Source organism: Perna viridis, chromosome 9, assembly GCF_037379345.1.
Source record: "Perna viridis isolate PV_CMFRI_1.1 ecotype Kerala chromosome 9, ASM3737934v1, whole genome shotgun sequence".
NCBI classification, from domain to species: Eukaryota; Metazoa; Mollusca; class Bivalvia; order Mytilida; family Mytilidae; genus Perna; species Perna viridis.
Window position 1 is genome coordinate 37975290 of NC_142453.1, and position 18800 is coordinate 37994089.

The 18800-nt window shown below is 31.5% G+C and overlaps 1 protein-coding gene across 1 annotated transcript; it reads right to left on the bottom strand.

Moving 5' to 3' along the window:
* Positions 1 to 1410: 1410 nt before the first annotated feature.
* LOC148608284 (beta-1,3-glucosyltransferase-like) lies at positions 1411 to 18740 on the bottom strand. The gene is made up of 14 exons (XM_088543760.1): positions 18631 to 18740; positions 16538 to 16594; positions 15848 to 15963; positions 15490 to 15569; positions 14652 to 14760; positions 13131 to 13267; positions 12102 to 12165; positions 10973 to 11092; positions 9296 to 9365; positions 8425 to 8538; positions 7724 to 7826; positions 5603 to 5728; positions 4476 to 4623; positions 1411 to 2888 (listed from the first exon to the last, which is right to left on the bottom strand). The coding sequence occupies exons 1-14, from the start codon at positions 18677 to 18679 to the stop codon at positions 2733 to 2735; spliced, it is 1449 nt and encodes a 482-aa protein (XP_088399886.1). The 5' UTR covers positions 18680 to 18740; the 3' UTR covers positions 1411 to 2732.
* Positions 18741 to 18800: the final 60 nt, after the last annotated feature.

Below are 18800 nucleotides of genomic sequence, written 5' to 3' on the forward strand. Positions count from 1 at the left end.
AACACCAAAAAAACATGTTTGTCATACGAATTAATTCATGAGATATTAAGAGAGTATTTGTTTTCCTATGTTTTTTTAAAACATATGCTTTCATGAATTTTTAAATGCACAAAAACATATACTTTCCATACTGGTCCAAAACATCTTTCCATATGTTTTAAAACACAGGCTGCAAATTTGTCTGTGTTGCATAATGTTTTATCACATATTTCAGTTACTAGCATATAAAAATGTGAAATGCTAATTCAAGTACATTCAAATTATCATTGATATTGAACTCAGGGTTTAGAGTTACCCCATTTGATATTAGTAAAATTTAACCAAACATTACCTAAAATATTATACATACATGTAATATCAAGCACACCTTGTCAATAAAGTCTAATATGACATGCTTCAAAGTTCTTCATACCACAGTCATAGTGAACAAGAGACTCACAGGAGCCTGAATCACTCACCTGGTTGAATTTTGCCTTTTAAGGACACTAAATTTAACAAGAAGTTGTCCAACAATTTTGAATCAAAAAGACTTTGGTAGGACTTATCATAAGGATCATTTCACTAATTGAAAGTTTCTTTCTATCTATCATAGTTTTCAAGATATTGACTGAAAACTGTATAAAAAATATCAATTTCTCCCTTTCAAGGAAAATAACTCTTAGAAGGGGTTGTCTGACAACTTTTAACCCTGGTGACTTTTGTAGGCCTTATAATAAGGATCCTTTCAGCCATAAAACAAATTTGGTTAAACAACGTAACTGTTTTGGAGATATATGCAAAAAATTACTGTCTGACCCCTATGTTCTATTTTTAGTGACAGCAGCCATGTTTTTCAGCGGATCAAAAATTAAATTGGTCAAGTAGTGTCAGAGGAGAAGAGTTTTGAAAAATTGTTAAAAACGACGGAGGACAAGTGATGGCAATGGATCAAAAAGTAATTAACACATGACCAGCATTTCATTCAACATTTATTTAAAAATATTAAGAAATTAGTTCTATTAGAAACGAAAAAAAGGATGGAAACTCCATTTTATCATTGTTTTACCACAGGCTGGTCTTTATTGTTGTTATTTAACAATATATAAAACAATACAAAATAAATGGCCATTCTGTAGTAAAGCAATGATAACATGGAGTTTCCATGATTTATTTCTTAGACAACTTGTTCATTTTCAACTGCAGTAGAACAGATTTTCGTACAATACTGATTTTTGTATACCAATGCTAAATTAAAATATCAAAGGTCACAAACATTTAAGTTGACTAGAAAGTTAAAACGTTTTGACTGGATATTGGTCCTGTAAGTGCAGGACTGACCATGATTTACCAGATGAAACAAACAATATTACACATAGAAACTTCTCAATGCTGGATTTGGCTTCTTATTTCTAAATTTTTGGTTTTGAGTACTTTTACAATATATTTTTTTATCTTGATCTTTCTAAGTATTTGGTTGTAATGCTGCTGATGAGAGGTTACTCCTTGACACATGTGTCAAACATACCAATATTGGCAATATTTATATGATTGGTATTTTTTATTTATGTACCCAGTACAAAGACTAGGCTTCCAAGTTGTATGCCTGCAGACTTTTGGCCAAATACATATTACAGAGTGCCAGGCTAACACATAATTTGGCTTACTTCAAGAAAACCACCAAGAGATAATGTGATATTGATGCTCAATTGAACAGTTCTACTATACAATGGCTATTATTTAGAAAATTGATATCAAGTTGTTTGTTTATACTAAGTTGAACACGTGGTCACATCTCCACTGAAAGGTGAACAGCTTCCCTTTACTGCTATAGCATATGTGATGCACATGACACCTTTTTTGCAAAAAAAAAAAATCAGATAATCATGTGAAATGAACAGTAAATTCCTTTTATGAAAAATATATCCCTAAAAATTGGAGTCAGCACATCACAATACATCCATAAACAATGAGTGTTTAAAACTTTACAAAAATCTTTCACTCCTTAAACTGTGGACAGAGCAAAATGAAAATCATATTAACAATAAACAGATCTAAGAAAAGTAAAATTCTACAAAATATATAAAATATCCAGTCTACAAACCAAGTACAAAGAACTTGCTAGCTAAAAAACAAATTATACATTGTAATTATATGTTATTCATGTGTATTATGTATCATGACGTGGTGTTGATCAAACTGATAGTGATAAAATGGAATCTTAAAAAATACTTCCAACCAACAAAAAATGTGAATATAAACAAATAAGTAGAAAAACATACAATCATTTACAGATTCTGGAACAGAGAAAAAAAACAATACATGTATACCGGTAATGAAACACAACAAAAAAAAAAAACAAATAAAAAATCATAGAACAAGGTATGTACATAGTAAAGAGATTGCTAGTGTTCATCTTTGGAAATTTGTAAAATAAAAACAAGTAATATGATTTTAGGCTTTGCCTATAAAGGACAGAGCTATTTGTACTCAAATAATACTAGACTTTGATGATAATGCAACAATCATTTCCGAACTATAAACATAATATCCAAAATATATCACTTCCAGCACAGTGACTATCAGCCATTTATGTTTCGGAGCATCTACATTATAGGACATCTTCTGTCCCTACTACTAAGTAAAACTTTATGAAAATTTCCATAGAAATATCAGTATAAACTCCTAATTCTACTATATTCCTTTGGCAGTTATTGTGAATCAAATAACATAAACAAGAACAATAGTTAATGTTGTTACAATTCATCATGTGTTTCCTCACCAACTGGTACCTCTACTGGTTCCTCCATTAGATAATTATACACTTTTAATGGATCATTCATCCAGTGTTTATGAAATGAAACATGAGTACGAGGGCGAATATATTCTGGACTGTAGTCTTCTAACCTAGCCTGAGGTAGAAAGATAATCAAATGGATGAAGATATCGATGAGCAATTACATTTTCTGAAGAAAAAAAACACAAGGTATCTGAATTTGGAATTATTGTCAAATTTTGAGAATGGGTTGGAAAATAATTCATATATTTTAGACCATTCTAAGGGGGTAATATAGTCATACCATAATTTTCAAAAATAAAAGGAAATATTTAAAACTCTCACATACTAGCTCTGACTATGTAAATTGATCCCCAAAATAGTAAATATTTAAAACTCTCACATACTAGCTCTGACTATGTAAAATGATCCCCAAAATAGTACAATAGAATGGGCATCTACATTTAATGTCCACCAACCCAATCAGAGTAATCATATAGTAAATAAGACAGACATAAGGTCATTTCTCTTGTTTCCTTCCCTGCATACAAAATATGGCATCAGTATAATATTGAATAGTATTAATGCTTTATTCAGTATATGTGTTTTACACCATTCTTTAAAATGAACAATGACACTCAGCCTGAACTTGTTAATTACCAATTACAATATGTTATATATGACCTACCCAAAAATGGTCATTAAAAAATGCTTTAATTTACCTAATGTAAATATATAGTATGTGTAAGTGGTACACCAATACCCTTGAGTTTCATTCCCAAGGTCATGTCATCAGGTTTTAGATATACTTACCTGATGTAAGTATATAGTATGTGTAAGTGGTACACTAATACCCTTAAGTTTCATTCCCAAGGTCATATCATCAGGTTTTAGATAACCTTACCTGATGTAAGTATATAGTATGTGTAAGTGGTACACTAATACCCCTAAGTTTCATTCCCAAGGTCATGTCATCAGGTTTTACATAACCTTACCTGATGTAAGTATATAGTATGTGTAAGTGGTACACTAATACCCCTAAGTTTCATTCCCAAGGTCATGTCATCAGGTTTTACATATACTTACCTGATGTAAGTATATAGTATGTGTAAGTGGTACACTAATACCCTTGAGTTTCATTCCCAAGGTCATGTCATCAGGTTTTAGATAACCTTACCTGATGTAAGTATATAGTATGTGTAAGTGGTACACTAATACCCCTAAGTTTCATTCCCAAGGTCATGTCATCAGGTTTTAGATATACGTACCTGATGTAAGTATATAGTATGTGTAAGTGGTACACTAATACCCTTGAGTTTCATTCCCAAGGTCATGTCATCAGGTTTTAGATAACCTTACCTGATGTAAGTATATAGTATGTGTAAGTGGTACACTAATACCCCTAAGTTTCATTCCCAAGGTCATGTCATCAGGTTTTAGATATACTTACCTGATGTAAGTATATAGTATGTGTAAGTGGTACACTAATACCCTTGAGTTTCATTCCCAAGGTCATGTCATCAGGTTTTAGATAACCTTACCTGATGTAAGTATATAGTATGTGTAAGTGGTACACTAATACCCCTAAGTTTCATTCCCAAGGTCATGTCATCAGGTTTTACATAACCTTACCTGATGTAAGTATATAGTATGTGTAAGTGGTACACCAATACCCCTCAGTTTCATTCCCAAGGTCATGTCATCAGGTTTTAGATAACCTTACCTGATGCAAGTATATAGTATGTGTAAGTGGTACACCAATACCCTTGAGTTTCATTCCCAAGGTCATGTCATCAGGAGCATCATTACTGTTGCAGGTGATAATGCTTTTTTTCTTCATTAATATTACAGCTGCTCTACTTAACAGCATTCTAAAAAAATAAGACATTAATTTAGAAATAAGACAACCATATGTCCATAATATTTTATCTTTTCAACTAAGTGCTCTGTCTGTACACGCACATCTAAATATGTGTACAGACTACTCAGAGATCATTTTTATATGATATTACATGTAAATTTATATAAATAAACTTAATATTAATAATTTACATGATATAGAAGCTTGCCCTCCATCTGTGCTATAAATAATATCAATCTTTGTTTAGGGATTCACATTCTCCCATCCGCCAAACAGTCATACCCAATTTATATCAGATACTTACCCTCCCCCTCCTGTGATTTATCATAACCCCATCTATATGTATATGAGGAATTTATCCTCCCACTCCTGTGAGGAAATCACATCTCCATCTGCATGTATATGAGGTACCTTCCCTTCCCCATCTGTGATGTAATCATAATAGGATTATTATTTGGAAGGAGTAAATAACCAAAATATGATCACGAGTGCCGAAGAACACCTAGATTTAACAAGTGTGAGGAACTTGTTACGTGCATGAGTTAAATCTTACTGCATTTTTGGCATGAGTGATCATATTTTGGTTATTCAAGATAATCAATCGATTATCCTATTTATTATATAAATTTCCTCGATTATTCATTGCTATTTTCAACATAAATTTCAAATTTTGTGAATGGCGGATTGATTTCAAAGTTGTGATGTTTTGGTGGGAGAAAGTCCAAGAGTGAAATTACTGAATTTTTTCAGTGTGAATTATCGCAATTCATTTCACTGGGAACATTTAATAAAACACTGCTATCTATATAATAATACCCATTATATATTTAGCAACTTACCCTCCCCCTTCCCTGATGGAATCATACCTTAATCCATATTTAGCTACTTACCCTTCCATTCCTGTGATGTAATTATATCCCATCTATATCTAGCTACTTACCCTTCCCTTCTATGATGTAATCATACCCCATCTATATTTAGCTACTTACCCTCCCCCTCCTGTGATGTAATCATATCCCCACCTATATTTAGCTACATTATATCCATATCTTTCTCCTAAATGTACAGGTTCATCAGAATCATAACATGCTAACAGCTGTCTTAATCTTTTTAAACTGAAATATAGTATGATATAAAGGTAAATTCGAAATTCAATAACCTCATTTTTCCATATTCAGACTACATTTATCTACATTTAATTTAGCCTAGTTAATACATGTGTGGTGTACCCCTACATTCGTACAAAATGTTATATATAATAGCGAGCACAAACTAAACCTAACAGCAACATGTGTGTACGTGAAAATAGCATTCTGGCGATGGTCCCTAGTGATAGCCACCAGCAAAAACCAGAACACCTTCTGTAGTCAGCAGAAGCAGCCATAAAGTTCTGCAGCAAGAAAATCAGAATTTTACACACATCTGGATCATTAAACAAAAATAGTTAAGAACAAATTTTCAACATTGAAAATATACAGTCGTTTTCTATGCATCCCTTTAATTTTTTCCCGCTTCATGAAATATTCATGGAAAAGTTCGGGAAAGACTGCATGCACCAACAAATGTATTAACGCTCTCTCTTTTCAGTTCCACTTGCTGTTCAAGATCCTTACCCGCCTTGGAAAAGTATAGCTTGACTCCATTGTTCAAATCGAAGCAAAGCTTTTCTAAGATAGAGAAGGCAATCATATTCCTGTAAAGTCAAAAGATGTCAGTTACGTTTACTTCACAGGTTATCTGTAAAATATTCCCACCATCTGTGGAGGACTGTTGTTATTCCAGACTTCATACATATTCTGAATTAGACCCGCTTAATCTTAAAGCTTCTCATATAGTTAAAAGTGAGTGTTCAAAAATGTTGAATCTCTTGGTGCTTGCTTCTACACCATATTATATAGAACAGTTATGTACCTACTGCACTGACTACTCATGTAAGAACCAATTCAACAAATTAAAAAATATCAACTATATGTAAAAGGTTATAAAATTCCATCAATGTTACTAAATAAAGATTCAACTACAACAACTGTGATTGTTCTTACAAAAAAACTAAGGTTTCCCCAAAAACACTTACTTTGATTACATTCATACATAGTACATGCAAAAAAACTCTTTAATTAATCAATAGAATGAGGCAATAAGACAGAGTCATTAGTGAACTTAAAACCCTTATTTCTATATGTCTATATACGATCACCACAATCATGAGTAGATAAAATCCTTCAAATAAAAGTGTAGTTCCTGAACTGGATTTCTAATGCCATGGCAAAATATTAAATTTCACATAAAACAGTATATTTTATTTTGTTCACTGATGTGTGAACAAGGTCAACGGACTCACAAACTAAATAAATGTCTGAATTCTAGAATGGCTAGATAATAAGAACAAAACATTATTATTTGACACTTCTTTGTTACCAGTAAACATTTCTACTTCAAGCCTGTAATTTAAGCATTACTGTTCAAACTCTTTACATTAATACTGAAAGTATTTTCACAGTGTCATTCCATTACAGTGATCCAAACAGAACAACAGATTTTACTGTTATAATGCAAAATTAAGCTATACAGAAAAACCTATCTAAACTACACACTGAATAAACCATAAGTCTTTCCATATCAGTTTCAAAATAATGTTTTACCTGCGTAAACTTAAGTGTAAGTGTTTGTAAGAATCAGGCAAAATGGGAAAAAATCAGAAACATGCATGTCAAAACCCCACTGATCTGATAATGTAATATCACTCAAGGATACTTTCTCTATTTGAAAAAATCATTATTTGGTTTCTAAATCACTGGCTTTGCACAGAAATTTTTCAATAGAATCTAAAAAAAAATGAGGTTTTTGACAGAGTTATTATCTGCCCTTGAAATGTTCATTTTCAGTGCATTTCAATGAAATTGTAACTCAAAGGTCCAGCATGATATGGAAATTCCTGTCTGTTTTCCTTGATTCTCATGGTGCAAATAGTCAAATTAGACTATCAAAATGATGGATTTTTTCATACCATGTTTCTCTGACTGCCTGATTCTTACAGGGACTGACCCTTAATACTTGCTTATTCCTAACAAATTGTTTTAATTCAGACAAGACTATATTTAATAACCTACTTGATAATGGTGTCATCATCAGCTATGAGTAACCACTGGTATTCCTGAAAGTCTGGATGACTGTCAAATCTGTTGATTATTGCCATACACTTTCCACAATGTCCTGAATAATATGACACAATTTATTCAAATACCGAAAATTTCAGAGTAGCTTGTAAAACATGAAGTGAGTTTATCATATCATCCCATTATGGTGTATAAAATGAGTACCAAATTACTTTTCAAGGTCATATCTCTTTTAAAGGAAATTTTAAGGCAAATCTTAAAACTTAGGCAACACACAAAATTTATATTCTCCTTGGACACCATAGATACTCTCAAAAATATTCTGTCAAACCATGTATGTATGAAACAAACAAAAACACATCAATCCGAACAATAAATTTACTAACATGAAGAAACACAAGCACTTAAATATCATAGAGTAAAAAATATTAGCAGGATCTGTGATAAGAGAGTAGAAGTGAATAGAAACTGTTCTTATTTTCAGCAAATTTAATCAACTTTCGACCTGTTGTGTAAATACTGATAATCTCAAAAGTGAATATTTCGTTCTTGGCAGATGAAAGGTTTGAACACCAGTGCATGATGACAGAAATTTTCAATTTTGATTTTTGCAAAATTCAATGCCAAATTTAGCTGTACAGGTGTAAAAACACATTTAATAATGTTCATATTAAATAATGAATTAAAAATATGACCTCTTTCAGTATTAGGTATACCCAGATCAACAGTGGGTATACTGAGGTCCTCTGTTTCACTGTAATACTGTATATGTGTAGTTGTATTACCCCAAGTTGACTTCACAACTGGCACTGCAAAATTGAACACATGATAAAAAAAATAACACCTGTAAGAGTACAAGACAGGGATTTCTGAAACACTCAACAGTAAGATTTAATTGTTCTTCACTGAGTTAGAGAACTATTATACCTTATCCAAGATTTCATAACCTTGCTTTAGGAAAGCTGGTGTTAGATTATTTTTCTCACTTAGAGTTTGTTTTCCAATTAATTTTTTTTAATTGAAATGAAAAACATTTAAACCGTTGATCATCATCAGGCAATGGTACTTTACAACCAGGTGTAATACATAAGTCACTTCAAAATAGATAAAAAAACCCGTAACGATCAATCGCCAGTTGTCCTAGTTCAAATTAGTATTTCTGGGGAATTTTCAAACACACAATGGTAAGATATTATTGATCTTTAATTCTTTATTTTATTGAGCCAATTTTAATTTGGAAAGTTCACATTTTCTATCCCAACTGGAGGGTGAGATAAGGAAATCTTGCAAGCTAAAAATAAGAATTATCTTGTCCCTTGGAATACTGTTAATATAATAATGGTATACTGAAGTTTCATCATTTTCCAATATAACAAAAAAAACATGTATGTGAAATGTACAAAAAATGTATTAATAATAACAAATATTAACAATTTACCATGACACCATCTTTATGATATCATGATTCTGTAACAGACATTTATTGCAATGCTGATTTTTTATGATCAAATGTAGAAGTAAATACATGTATCTAGATGTTACATTCTTGGTGGTGCAAAATCATACCTCTTTCTGTATGAAATTTTTCACAAGTTTTTACAGCAACAAATAAGTTCTCTTCTGGTATTTCTTCTCCCTATAAATAAAACGTAAATAAAGTCTTCACTGTATACTTAAAGAACCAAAAGCCCAACCTGTATATTTTAGATACCTTATATACATATTGCTGGCCAGTAATAAAAATAGAAAATAGTAAATTATAATTATAATTATCGTTAAAAATCTCACAAAAGGTTCCTTCCACTCACATTCAAAAATGACCCCATTCATTTTTTTTTGTTTTATTTGTTTAACTTTCCACTAATAATTGCAAGACAATTTGCACATGAAATTCAAAACTTGTAATTTTATCAAATCCTAAAAAAAAATGTACAGGAATAGGTGCACCTGTACTATGTCTTAACTATGTAGTAGTATATGGCTATGATATTTCTAAATCAACAGTCAAGGCTACTTCCTAAAAAAATAATAGCCTGTTTCCTGCTACAGTACCTGAACCAATCTGTGCAACAAAAATTGAGATCGGTCATCGATCAAAAATCAGTCATCAATCCATCAAACCAACTCATTAAACCGGTGATCGTATCATGTGACTACAGAGTGGTCAACGTATTTGACAGTTTCCAGTGTTTTCTTTGTCAATTTTACACATATGTACATAATACAATAGATTTAAACATCAATTTATACTTTTATTATACATTTGTTTTATTTTTCACAGACCAACCGTCATTTTACATAATAAAACTGCAATCAGATCAGTTACCTGTCATCAGTTATCGATCCGTCAGTGATCAATCAGTCAGCAGTCATTGATCTGTCAAACTGTTGCACGGATCAGTTAAAGGACTGTACCCTATCCTACCCAAGTTTGTTGTGTCTATCCTAAACATTTGATGGCCATTTTGGATTAGGCACTGTTGAAGTCTAAGATTGTTTCCCATTAACTCAATATAAAATGTTTCTGACAGCTGATGATTGGAGGTCAATGATACAATATCCAGGAAATATACATGTTTAATACCAATTTAATGACCTCCAAAAGGTCAAATGTTTGCTATTATACAGGTAGCTATTAATTAACCAATAAGCTTCTATAGCATTCTTGTCTAATCAATCAATTTTATATCATGGACACTTATACTAGTGATTCCTATTATATAACTTGACAATTTGTGGTGGAATCAGTTGTGGCATGGGACCTGTTTGTTTATACAAAATAAAAATAATTTCCCTATACCTACCTTTTTTTTTTCTTGCTGATGGTGGGAAACAAGACTATTATTTTGGGGGCCTACTGCAAGACTGGATCTCATAGAACAATAATTTTTTAGCACTGTTCAAAACACTGGTGTGGGGGCAAGGTATTGCATCAGCATGTCACTGATGGATAAAATTTATATTTATTGCATGCACATACAACATTTTGTCAACTGAAAAAAGTCTTTTACTATACATTTAGATACCATAAACTAATGAAGTAAAAACCATACAATTGCAAAAATATAAGACAAAATTATGCAATTTAAACATCATCTGGCACAAAAACTCTATAACAATTTTCAAAAGTTAACTGGTACGGGTAAAACAATATCTGTTCATAAATGGTTAAATGTGCATGCTTACATTCATTTGAAGTTGGATATAGGAAAACCTATAATGAAACAGCTCTATTCAACTTACACATTTAGGGAATGGTGTTGGATACCATGTAGCACATCCCTTCACTGTCTTTGAGGTACAAAATTGCTTTACATCAGTCATTTTTACACCTTTTCCATCATCATAAATGTATTTGGCAAGCTGCAAAGTAGAGACACATTTTCTTAAAGTGTTTAAAGCTTTTAAGAAATGCTTGAAATACATTGCAAAACAGCTGAAAAAAAATCTCTTGAAACAATCATGAATATGTCAATACCAATGTCATTAAAATACTATGTAAAAAAGAACAGATGAAAAGCAACATATGCAACATAGTATAAACTGAATCCAAAATAGTAAATACTTTCAGAGATCACCAAAAGATCTTCAACAAAATGTTCAAAAGAATATATTCAAGAATTACAAGTTAATCACTAAAAATGAAATAGAGTTGTCTATGAATGTTGTAGGTCTCAGTCTTGTATTCTCTGCCCTATAGGCTTCTATAGTATACCTTAAATTTTCATGATTTTTTTAAGAAATAGACAAGGAGTTTCAATATAACTTTTGACCATGTTTTTCAATTAAGGAGATATCAAAAATAATTATAAGGTCCTTTTTAGAAAAAAAGGCATGAACTTTGGTACACCAGGTCAGGTCAAACTAAAAATAGACTTTTTCTTCTTTCACTTTTATTTTGAGTCCATAAAATAGACCCCTTTTCTGAAGCATTATTTTTCATGAAAATACTGTTTTTTCCTCAAAAACTAGTTATTTGTATCATAGCTTTTGATGAAAAATGATAGTCATTTGCCAAGAACAAAAACAGAAAAAGGCAAAAAGGAAGCACACTATATTTTTTTAGCCTCCATGTTTTAACGTATACCTGCTCTAGAATATGTAATACAAGACTGATAACTGTATGTTGTTTTGTGTGGAGAAGATATATATAGACCTAGCTTGTTATCCAATCCAATTCAATTACCATGAATAAAATATGTTTAAAGTAAAAGTCTTCAACAAGTGTAAACACACACCTATAAGTAAGCTTAGAATTCACTTTTCAGTAAGTCAAGTTCCAGAATTTTGTTTACTGAAAAGAAAGGTCCCACATTAATTGGTACAAAAACTAATAGGTGAGTATTTATAGTAAAAGGTAGCAAAGACTTACCTCATATTTTGAATCTATAGAGAAATCAAGCCTGTAGTCTTCATCAGGCCAAGCTTTACCTATTCTGAAAAAAAAATCCAAAATATACATGTACAATATTAATGACCAATACTTGTTGGATTAACTAATCTCGTATAAGACATAATTAAACAATAAAAATTGGAGTGAAGTGAAGAAATAAAGTAGTTTCAAAACCATACAACAAGTTATGGTTAATTCAAACATAATATCACATAAGTCAAGCATAATATCACACAAGTCAAACATAATATCCCATAAGTCAAATATAATATCACACAAGTCAAACATAATATCCCAAAAGTCAAACATAATATCCCAAAAGTCTAACATAATATCCAAAAGTCAAACATAATATCCCAAAAGTCAAACATAATATCACACAAGTCAAACATAATATCAAATAAGTCAAACATAATATCACACAAGTCAAAAATAATATCCAATAAGTCAAACATAATATCCCAAAAGTCAAACATAATATCACACAAATCAAACATAATATCAAATAAGTCAAACATAATATCCCAAAAGTCAAACATAATATCACACAAGTCAAACATAATATCAAATAAGTCAAACATAATATCACATAAGTCAAACATAATATCCCATAAGTCAAACATAATATCACACAAGTCAAACATAATATCAAATTAGTCAAACATAATATCACACAAGTCAAACATAATATCAAATAAGTCAAACATAATATCACATAAGTCAAACATAATATCAAATACATAATACAAAAAGTCAAACAGATTTCATGTAGTTAAATTTTGTATTAAATCTAAGCACATTGATCTTACTACATCATTCTAAAACATGGCAACCTTAAGTTTCTCACATAAATGAATTATAAGATGACTTTGAGAAAAATTTCACCAAACGAATGTTGCAAAAAAATTATTTTCAATTTAAAATACTTCAACAAATAGAAGTTCAAAAGTAAAGAAATGTATATATATGATAAATCATTGTAAGTTTGCATGTCAGTGCCATACTCACCTGGTGAAAAGTGAGTTACTAAGAACAACACCAGCTCCAATATCTGGGTAGGAGAAAGATTTAGGATTGTCATGGAAAGCATAGTGATGTATAATGGTAGCTTGTTGGTCCTGTAAAGCATGACCCAGTAGATAGTCCTGAAATTTAAAAAAATCATATTCCATGAAAATACCTTCATATTAAAGCCTGCATATGAAATTAAAATACAAATGTATAATATACGATATTCATAACTGCTTGTACTTGTACTCAATGTTGTCAAATGATTTACCAAAACCTAAACAAATGCACCTATATGTATACCACTAGCTGAAATCCATTTACAATGGTTAAACTTTTACATTAAAAAATTACTGACATTGTGCAAATGTATTGGTCGACACCAAGTCAGAGTAATAAAATGTCCACATACTCAAAGATCATATCATGTTGATGTAACTTATCATCAGAAAAAAGCATAATTATTAACTTCAAATGTGACAAAAATAGACTGATGGATCATCAAGAAAAAAAATTTCACTAGAAGGCTGAAGGATGGATTAAATAATGATAGAGAATAGATAGATAGATAAAAACCTAGATTGACTGCATGGAAAGCAAAGTATATCACTTTAATGCCAGGGTCCATTGACTTTATAAATCAATAACAAATCTATTGTGAAATTCAAAATCCCTTCTTTGGGTATTGGGTTGACAAGATTTGTGCCTTCCTTGGGTATGAGATAAATTTAAAGCAACAGCCTTTAAAATTGATCACTATTTTTCTCATCTTCAATGGAAGTGGAATTTAGCCCCTAAAAAACCTGGTTTAACCCACATTTCATTTTGAAATGCCTAACACAAATATACCAAGTCAGGACCATTACGTTGGTTTCCTACTTTTTTGTTTTTTACAGACTTTCCTTTTTACTACTACCAAGATTTTACCAGTTCAGTAATTTTGTTATTACCTACAATGTAAGTAATATTATACTATTTTATTAACCAACTACCCAAAATATGTTAAAATATGTCAAAAACTGACCAACTGATATGAATTCAAACCGGGAATCTATACGGGGCCAATATGGATCAAACCAGGGCAAATACAGCATCATAACTTCCGGTCGTTTGACATGGCCATTTTGAGTTACAATTGGATTTAACAAACTTTGATCACCAGAACTAAAAGCTGCAGAAACCTAAAACATCTTCCATTTTATACAAAAAGGATATTTAAGAGTAAATAATGCAAATAAACCTACACGTTCTTGGTAAAACATGAAAACAACTGTTCTACAAATCAACTAGTTGAATTGGTTAATTAAATTCGCAATAAATATGTAATTTCTTACTGCCCCTGTTATAGGTTTCGATCAATCATATTGGCCTCGACAGCCATATTGGCCCTCAGCAATGCCTCGGGACCAATACAACCACCTCGACCAATATGAAAGACCTCAACCAATATGAAATTTATTAACATAAATTATATGTACTCAGTACATAAAAATTACAAGTTTTAATACAAAAGTTATTTACCTGATCATAATTGTATTTACTCAAAACTTTGACTAGTTTTTTTAAATCAATTCTGGTCTCTTCTTCACAGATAAGAACCCAGGCTTTGTCACTGTACACTTCAGATATCCTACAAAAAAAATGGGCAATTTTCTGAAATGTATTCTTTCTATACATATCTTTAATAACAAATCATGTCACTTGATCTTACCTGCCACTTACTAATCTGTTACTTTAAAATATCAAGCCAAGAGAGGGATGGCTTGAGGTTTAAGATGTGGACAGAGGCAGCAAAATCAGCCCTTGGCAGAGAAATGTGGAGAGGACATGTCCATAGTCCTAATCATCTCAAGGAGAAAAGGATTTAATACGTAGAAGTTAAACTGTTCATTGCTTGGCTTTTGGTGGATGACTGTCTCATTGGTAACCATACTGTATCTCCTATTTTTATAATTAAGTCAAATATTTTCATCAGTGTATATCCAAGTTTAAATTTTCAAATTTATAGTGTAGAAAAAAAACAAGCAGTAATTCATATTAAAGACTGATACATCATTTCACAATGGTGAAACAGTTTAACTGAAATATCTGAAAGTACAATTAAAATTTGCTACATTTACACATACTTCATTTTTATCATTGTCTGTGAAAGCATGGATCTAACTTAAGATTTATTTACATATTTCACATTTTTCATTACCTTCATAAGTCTTATTAATTCCTTAAATTCATGTAAGTAACCAAAATGCAAAAACAAATCTAAAACTTTAAAATTAGTAAATTTAATACAATTTAATTTAATGGAAATGCTGAAGTTTCACTATTGCTACCATAGGTACACAAAACACAGCTGTATTACTTTTTCAGTACAGGAAAAAATGTCCAAGCTCCACTGACCTCCCCATCTTCATGTGTTAAATACAACTGTGGCTGGTCAACCTGTTACAAATATACATACAGAAAAAATGAAACATCAGAAAGATAATATCACCTCTAAAACTCACAATTAATTGCATAAAAATACAAAGCAATTAACTGAAATTTCAACAAATATGATATGAAGCATAGTTTTAAAATGCTTTAATTGCAATTATTAAAGGTTTTACGAGATTCTGTTTTAGGTTGTGGTAAGATATTACAAGTAACAGATTTGCAAATTATCTCCCTTGTTAAGTTAAATATAATTATTGTCCATTATCTGCAATCAGTTATTTCACCTGATCTAGATCTTCTATCTGTGAATTCAGGTGGTTCCTGAAAGCCTCAGCTCTACTAACATGGTAACTGTTAGGCTGGGATAATACAACAATAATCAATTGTCTGGCAGTCAAATCTTGAATAAAAACATGTATTACTGTTTTCTCTTTTGATGAACTCTGCATGGTAATATAACTATAAGAAGGATGGAATCACACAAAGTGTTATACTAGCATTTATTGTGCCTGTACAAAGTCAGAAATATGTTGTGGCAGTCTTGTGCTCTTATTTGATTATCTTTCTAAAAAATATCTTTAGTCGGTGTTGGCTTTTGGTGTCTTTTACTCTCAGCAAGTGCTATTCACCCCCAACAAAGGCCATAAGGCAAATCATTTGGACCCACCTTTCTTTGTTTTATCGCATTTCGTTTGTATTTGTATTTAGTCCTACTTTACCTTTTAAACAAGACTGCTTTTCAATTCTTTATTATTCACATTAACCGTAAACAACTTAAAATATCATGTCTGCTAAACTAACTATTTGTCAACTACAAAGTCTTAGTGTAACACCTTACCATTCTTTATTCTCTGACTGAATATGGAAAACTGAACACAGAATAAGTATTGCATTATTGAAATCTTTATATTTTAAGTGTACTTTTAAAACCAATTGAGCAAGCTTTTGATTTTGTTTACATCTCATACAAATACCTCTTTCTTTGTCTTTTGATTCTACAAGACGGTAATGATGACATAAAGCTGATAAATCTGAAATATAAACAACCTTTCAGATACATGTATGTAAATGTCACTGTCAAAAACTGAAATAAATATGAACAACCATTCAACTCAATGTCACTGTCATAAACTGAAATAAATATAAACAGCCCTTCAACCAAATGCATAGATTGTATTTATATGTATCAAAAGATTTTGAAACATGTCAAACCATCTTTTATTTTACCTTCGTACACTTTTTCTTTACAAAACGTATGTTTGAGAATAATTTTACTATCCTGATGACTTACATGCCAAAAGACTATTGACCGGTCAATAGTTACCTAACTATTGCCCTCCCAGAAACTATTTGACCGCAAGCGTAATTATATTTTCACTGGCTAGGTTTTTAACACTCCATTCAGAATTCTCGGCATCATAGGTATTCAAGGTCTAGTCCATAGATTTCAAATTTCAGCCAAATAATAGAAATATCATAGAAGATGGGAAGTCAGCAGGTCAACTTGCATGTCTGTTGTCTCGTCAAGGAGAAAAAAAATTACTGTGTATGTGGAGTTACTAATTTCCTGAGATCTAGAGTATGTTGTCTCTTTCAGTCTTTGGTATAAATTTGTGTCTACTGTCTCTTTCCATATTACAGCATACTTTCCGACTATATATTTGGGGAATAGCAAGTTAATTTCCCCTTGGTTACAACTACTGCCGTTGGCTATGCCATGGACAGTAGCTGTAATCTGGGAAAATAAACTTACTATTCCCCGCATACCCAGTCAATAAGCATAAAGTAGTACAGTAAATGATGTGACCATGTCATCAGAAATATAAAAAAAATATTTGACCCAAGTAACTTGTTTACAAGTTCCAACCATTCCTTAATTTGGTTTCCATATAAACTTTACTTCTGGAGCTTCTCAGAAAGCACCAGTTTCAACTATTTTATAGTGAAGTGATCTAAACATACTTATTTGCAAAAGTATGACAAAACAAATTAGTTAAAAAAAAAGATGTCCTTTCAGTCAAAGATTTTTATAAGTACCCAAAGGGAACTTAATGGTAAAGAAGTTCAAAAATGGTCAAATGACAATTTAGGATCTGATCTACTATGGGCCCCACAAAGATCTGCAGGATAATGTACTTATGCTGAATTTCACTAATATGCAGTGGAAGTGGATTACTGTTATGAAAACATTTGTCCTTCAAAAACTCCATAGATAATAATAAGCAATTGAAGCTCTCTCTTAAATGTATAGACTAACGTCTAAAAATTCATCATACTGACACTTGGGAATCTTTGGTCCAAGCAAAACACTACATCAGGATACATTTAAGCTCAAGAAATAATAAAAGTACAGGCTAGACAAAATGTTTTAAAGATGTCCATGTTATTTAAAAAAAAACTACTTCTGGTTGGAAGAATCCTGCAATCTACGCCGAACACAGAATAGTTCTTCCGATAATTTTACAAATATTTGGAATGCCTTTTGCCGTCTCCCCCTCATTATTGGTGAACATTTCCTAAAATTCTTGGCAAAATGATAAATGGCATGAAACCTAATTCATTGAAAAGGGATACTTTTGCTTCAGATTTCACTCACAGTCAAGACCATTGCTTTCCTCATACTGTGATAAATGAACTTAGGTTTCTCTCAGAGTGTTTCAGAGTTTCATGTTATTTAAAGTACTGAGTTGTTCTCACAAACTGATCTTTCATCACCTCCTGAGAAACAAGTTCATACCAAGAATTTAAGAAACAACATCTGAAGATTGCTGAAATTTTGCTCTCAAAACTGAGCTATCATACTACGATGTTTGTTGAGGAACAAAATTTTGATGAGCAGTTGGCGAGAATCACTTCAGTCTTGAAAACGGCCAAAACTACTCCTTGAGACTTGAAAAGTACTGGCAGTAGAAATATAAAAATCCTTGTAATTCCCTGCCAGACCCTGACACCTTGCTAATGCTAAGCATAGATTTAAAACTTATTTAATTGAGCTAAAATATATAATCTCAGTGTCAATTGATGTAAATATTTTCATGACCAGTAACAAATAGGAATGAAACCTTACAGAATACCACTAAAGTCACATATATCTTGCAATACAGCATGCGTGTCATTTTATCGACTGCAGTAAGCACTCGGGTTTCTCTGAATTTGTAGTAAGATCCGAGGCCTTCGAAATAGATTCTCAAAAAGGGCAATTTCTATTGGTTATCTTGAATATTATATCCAATCATA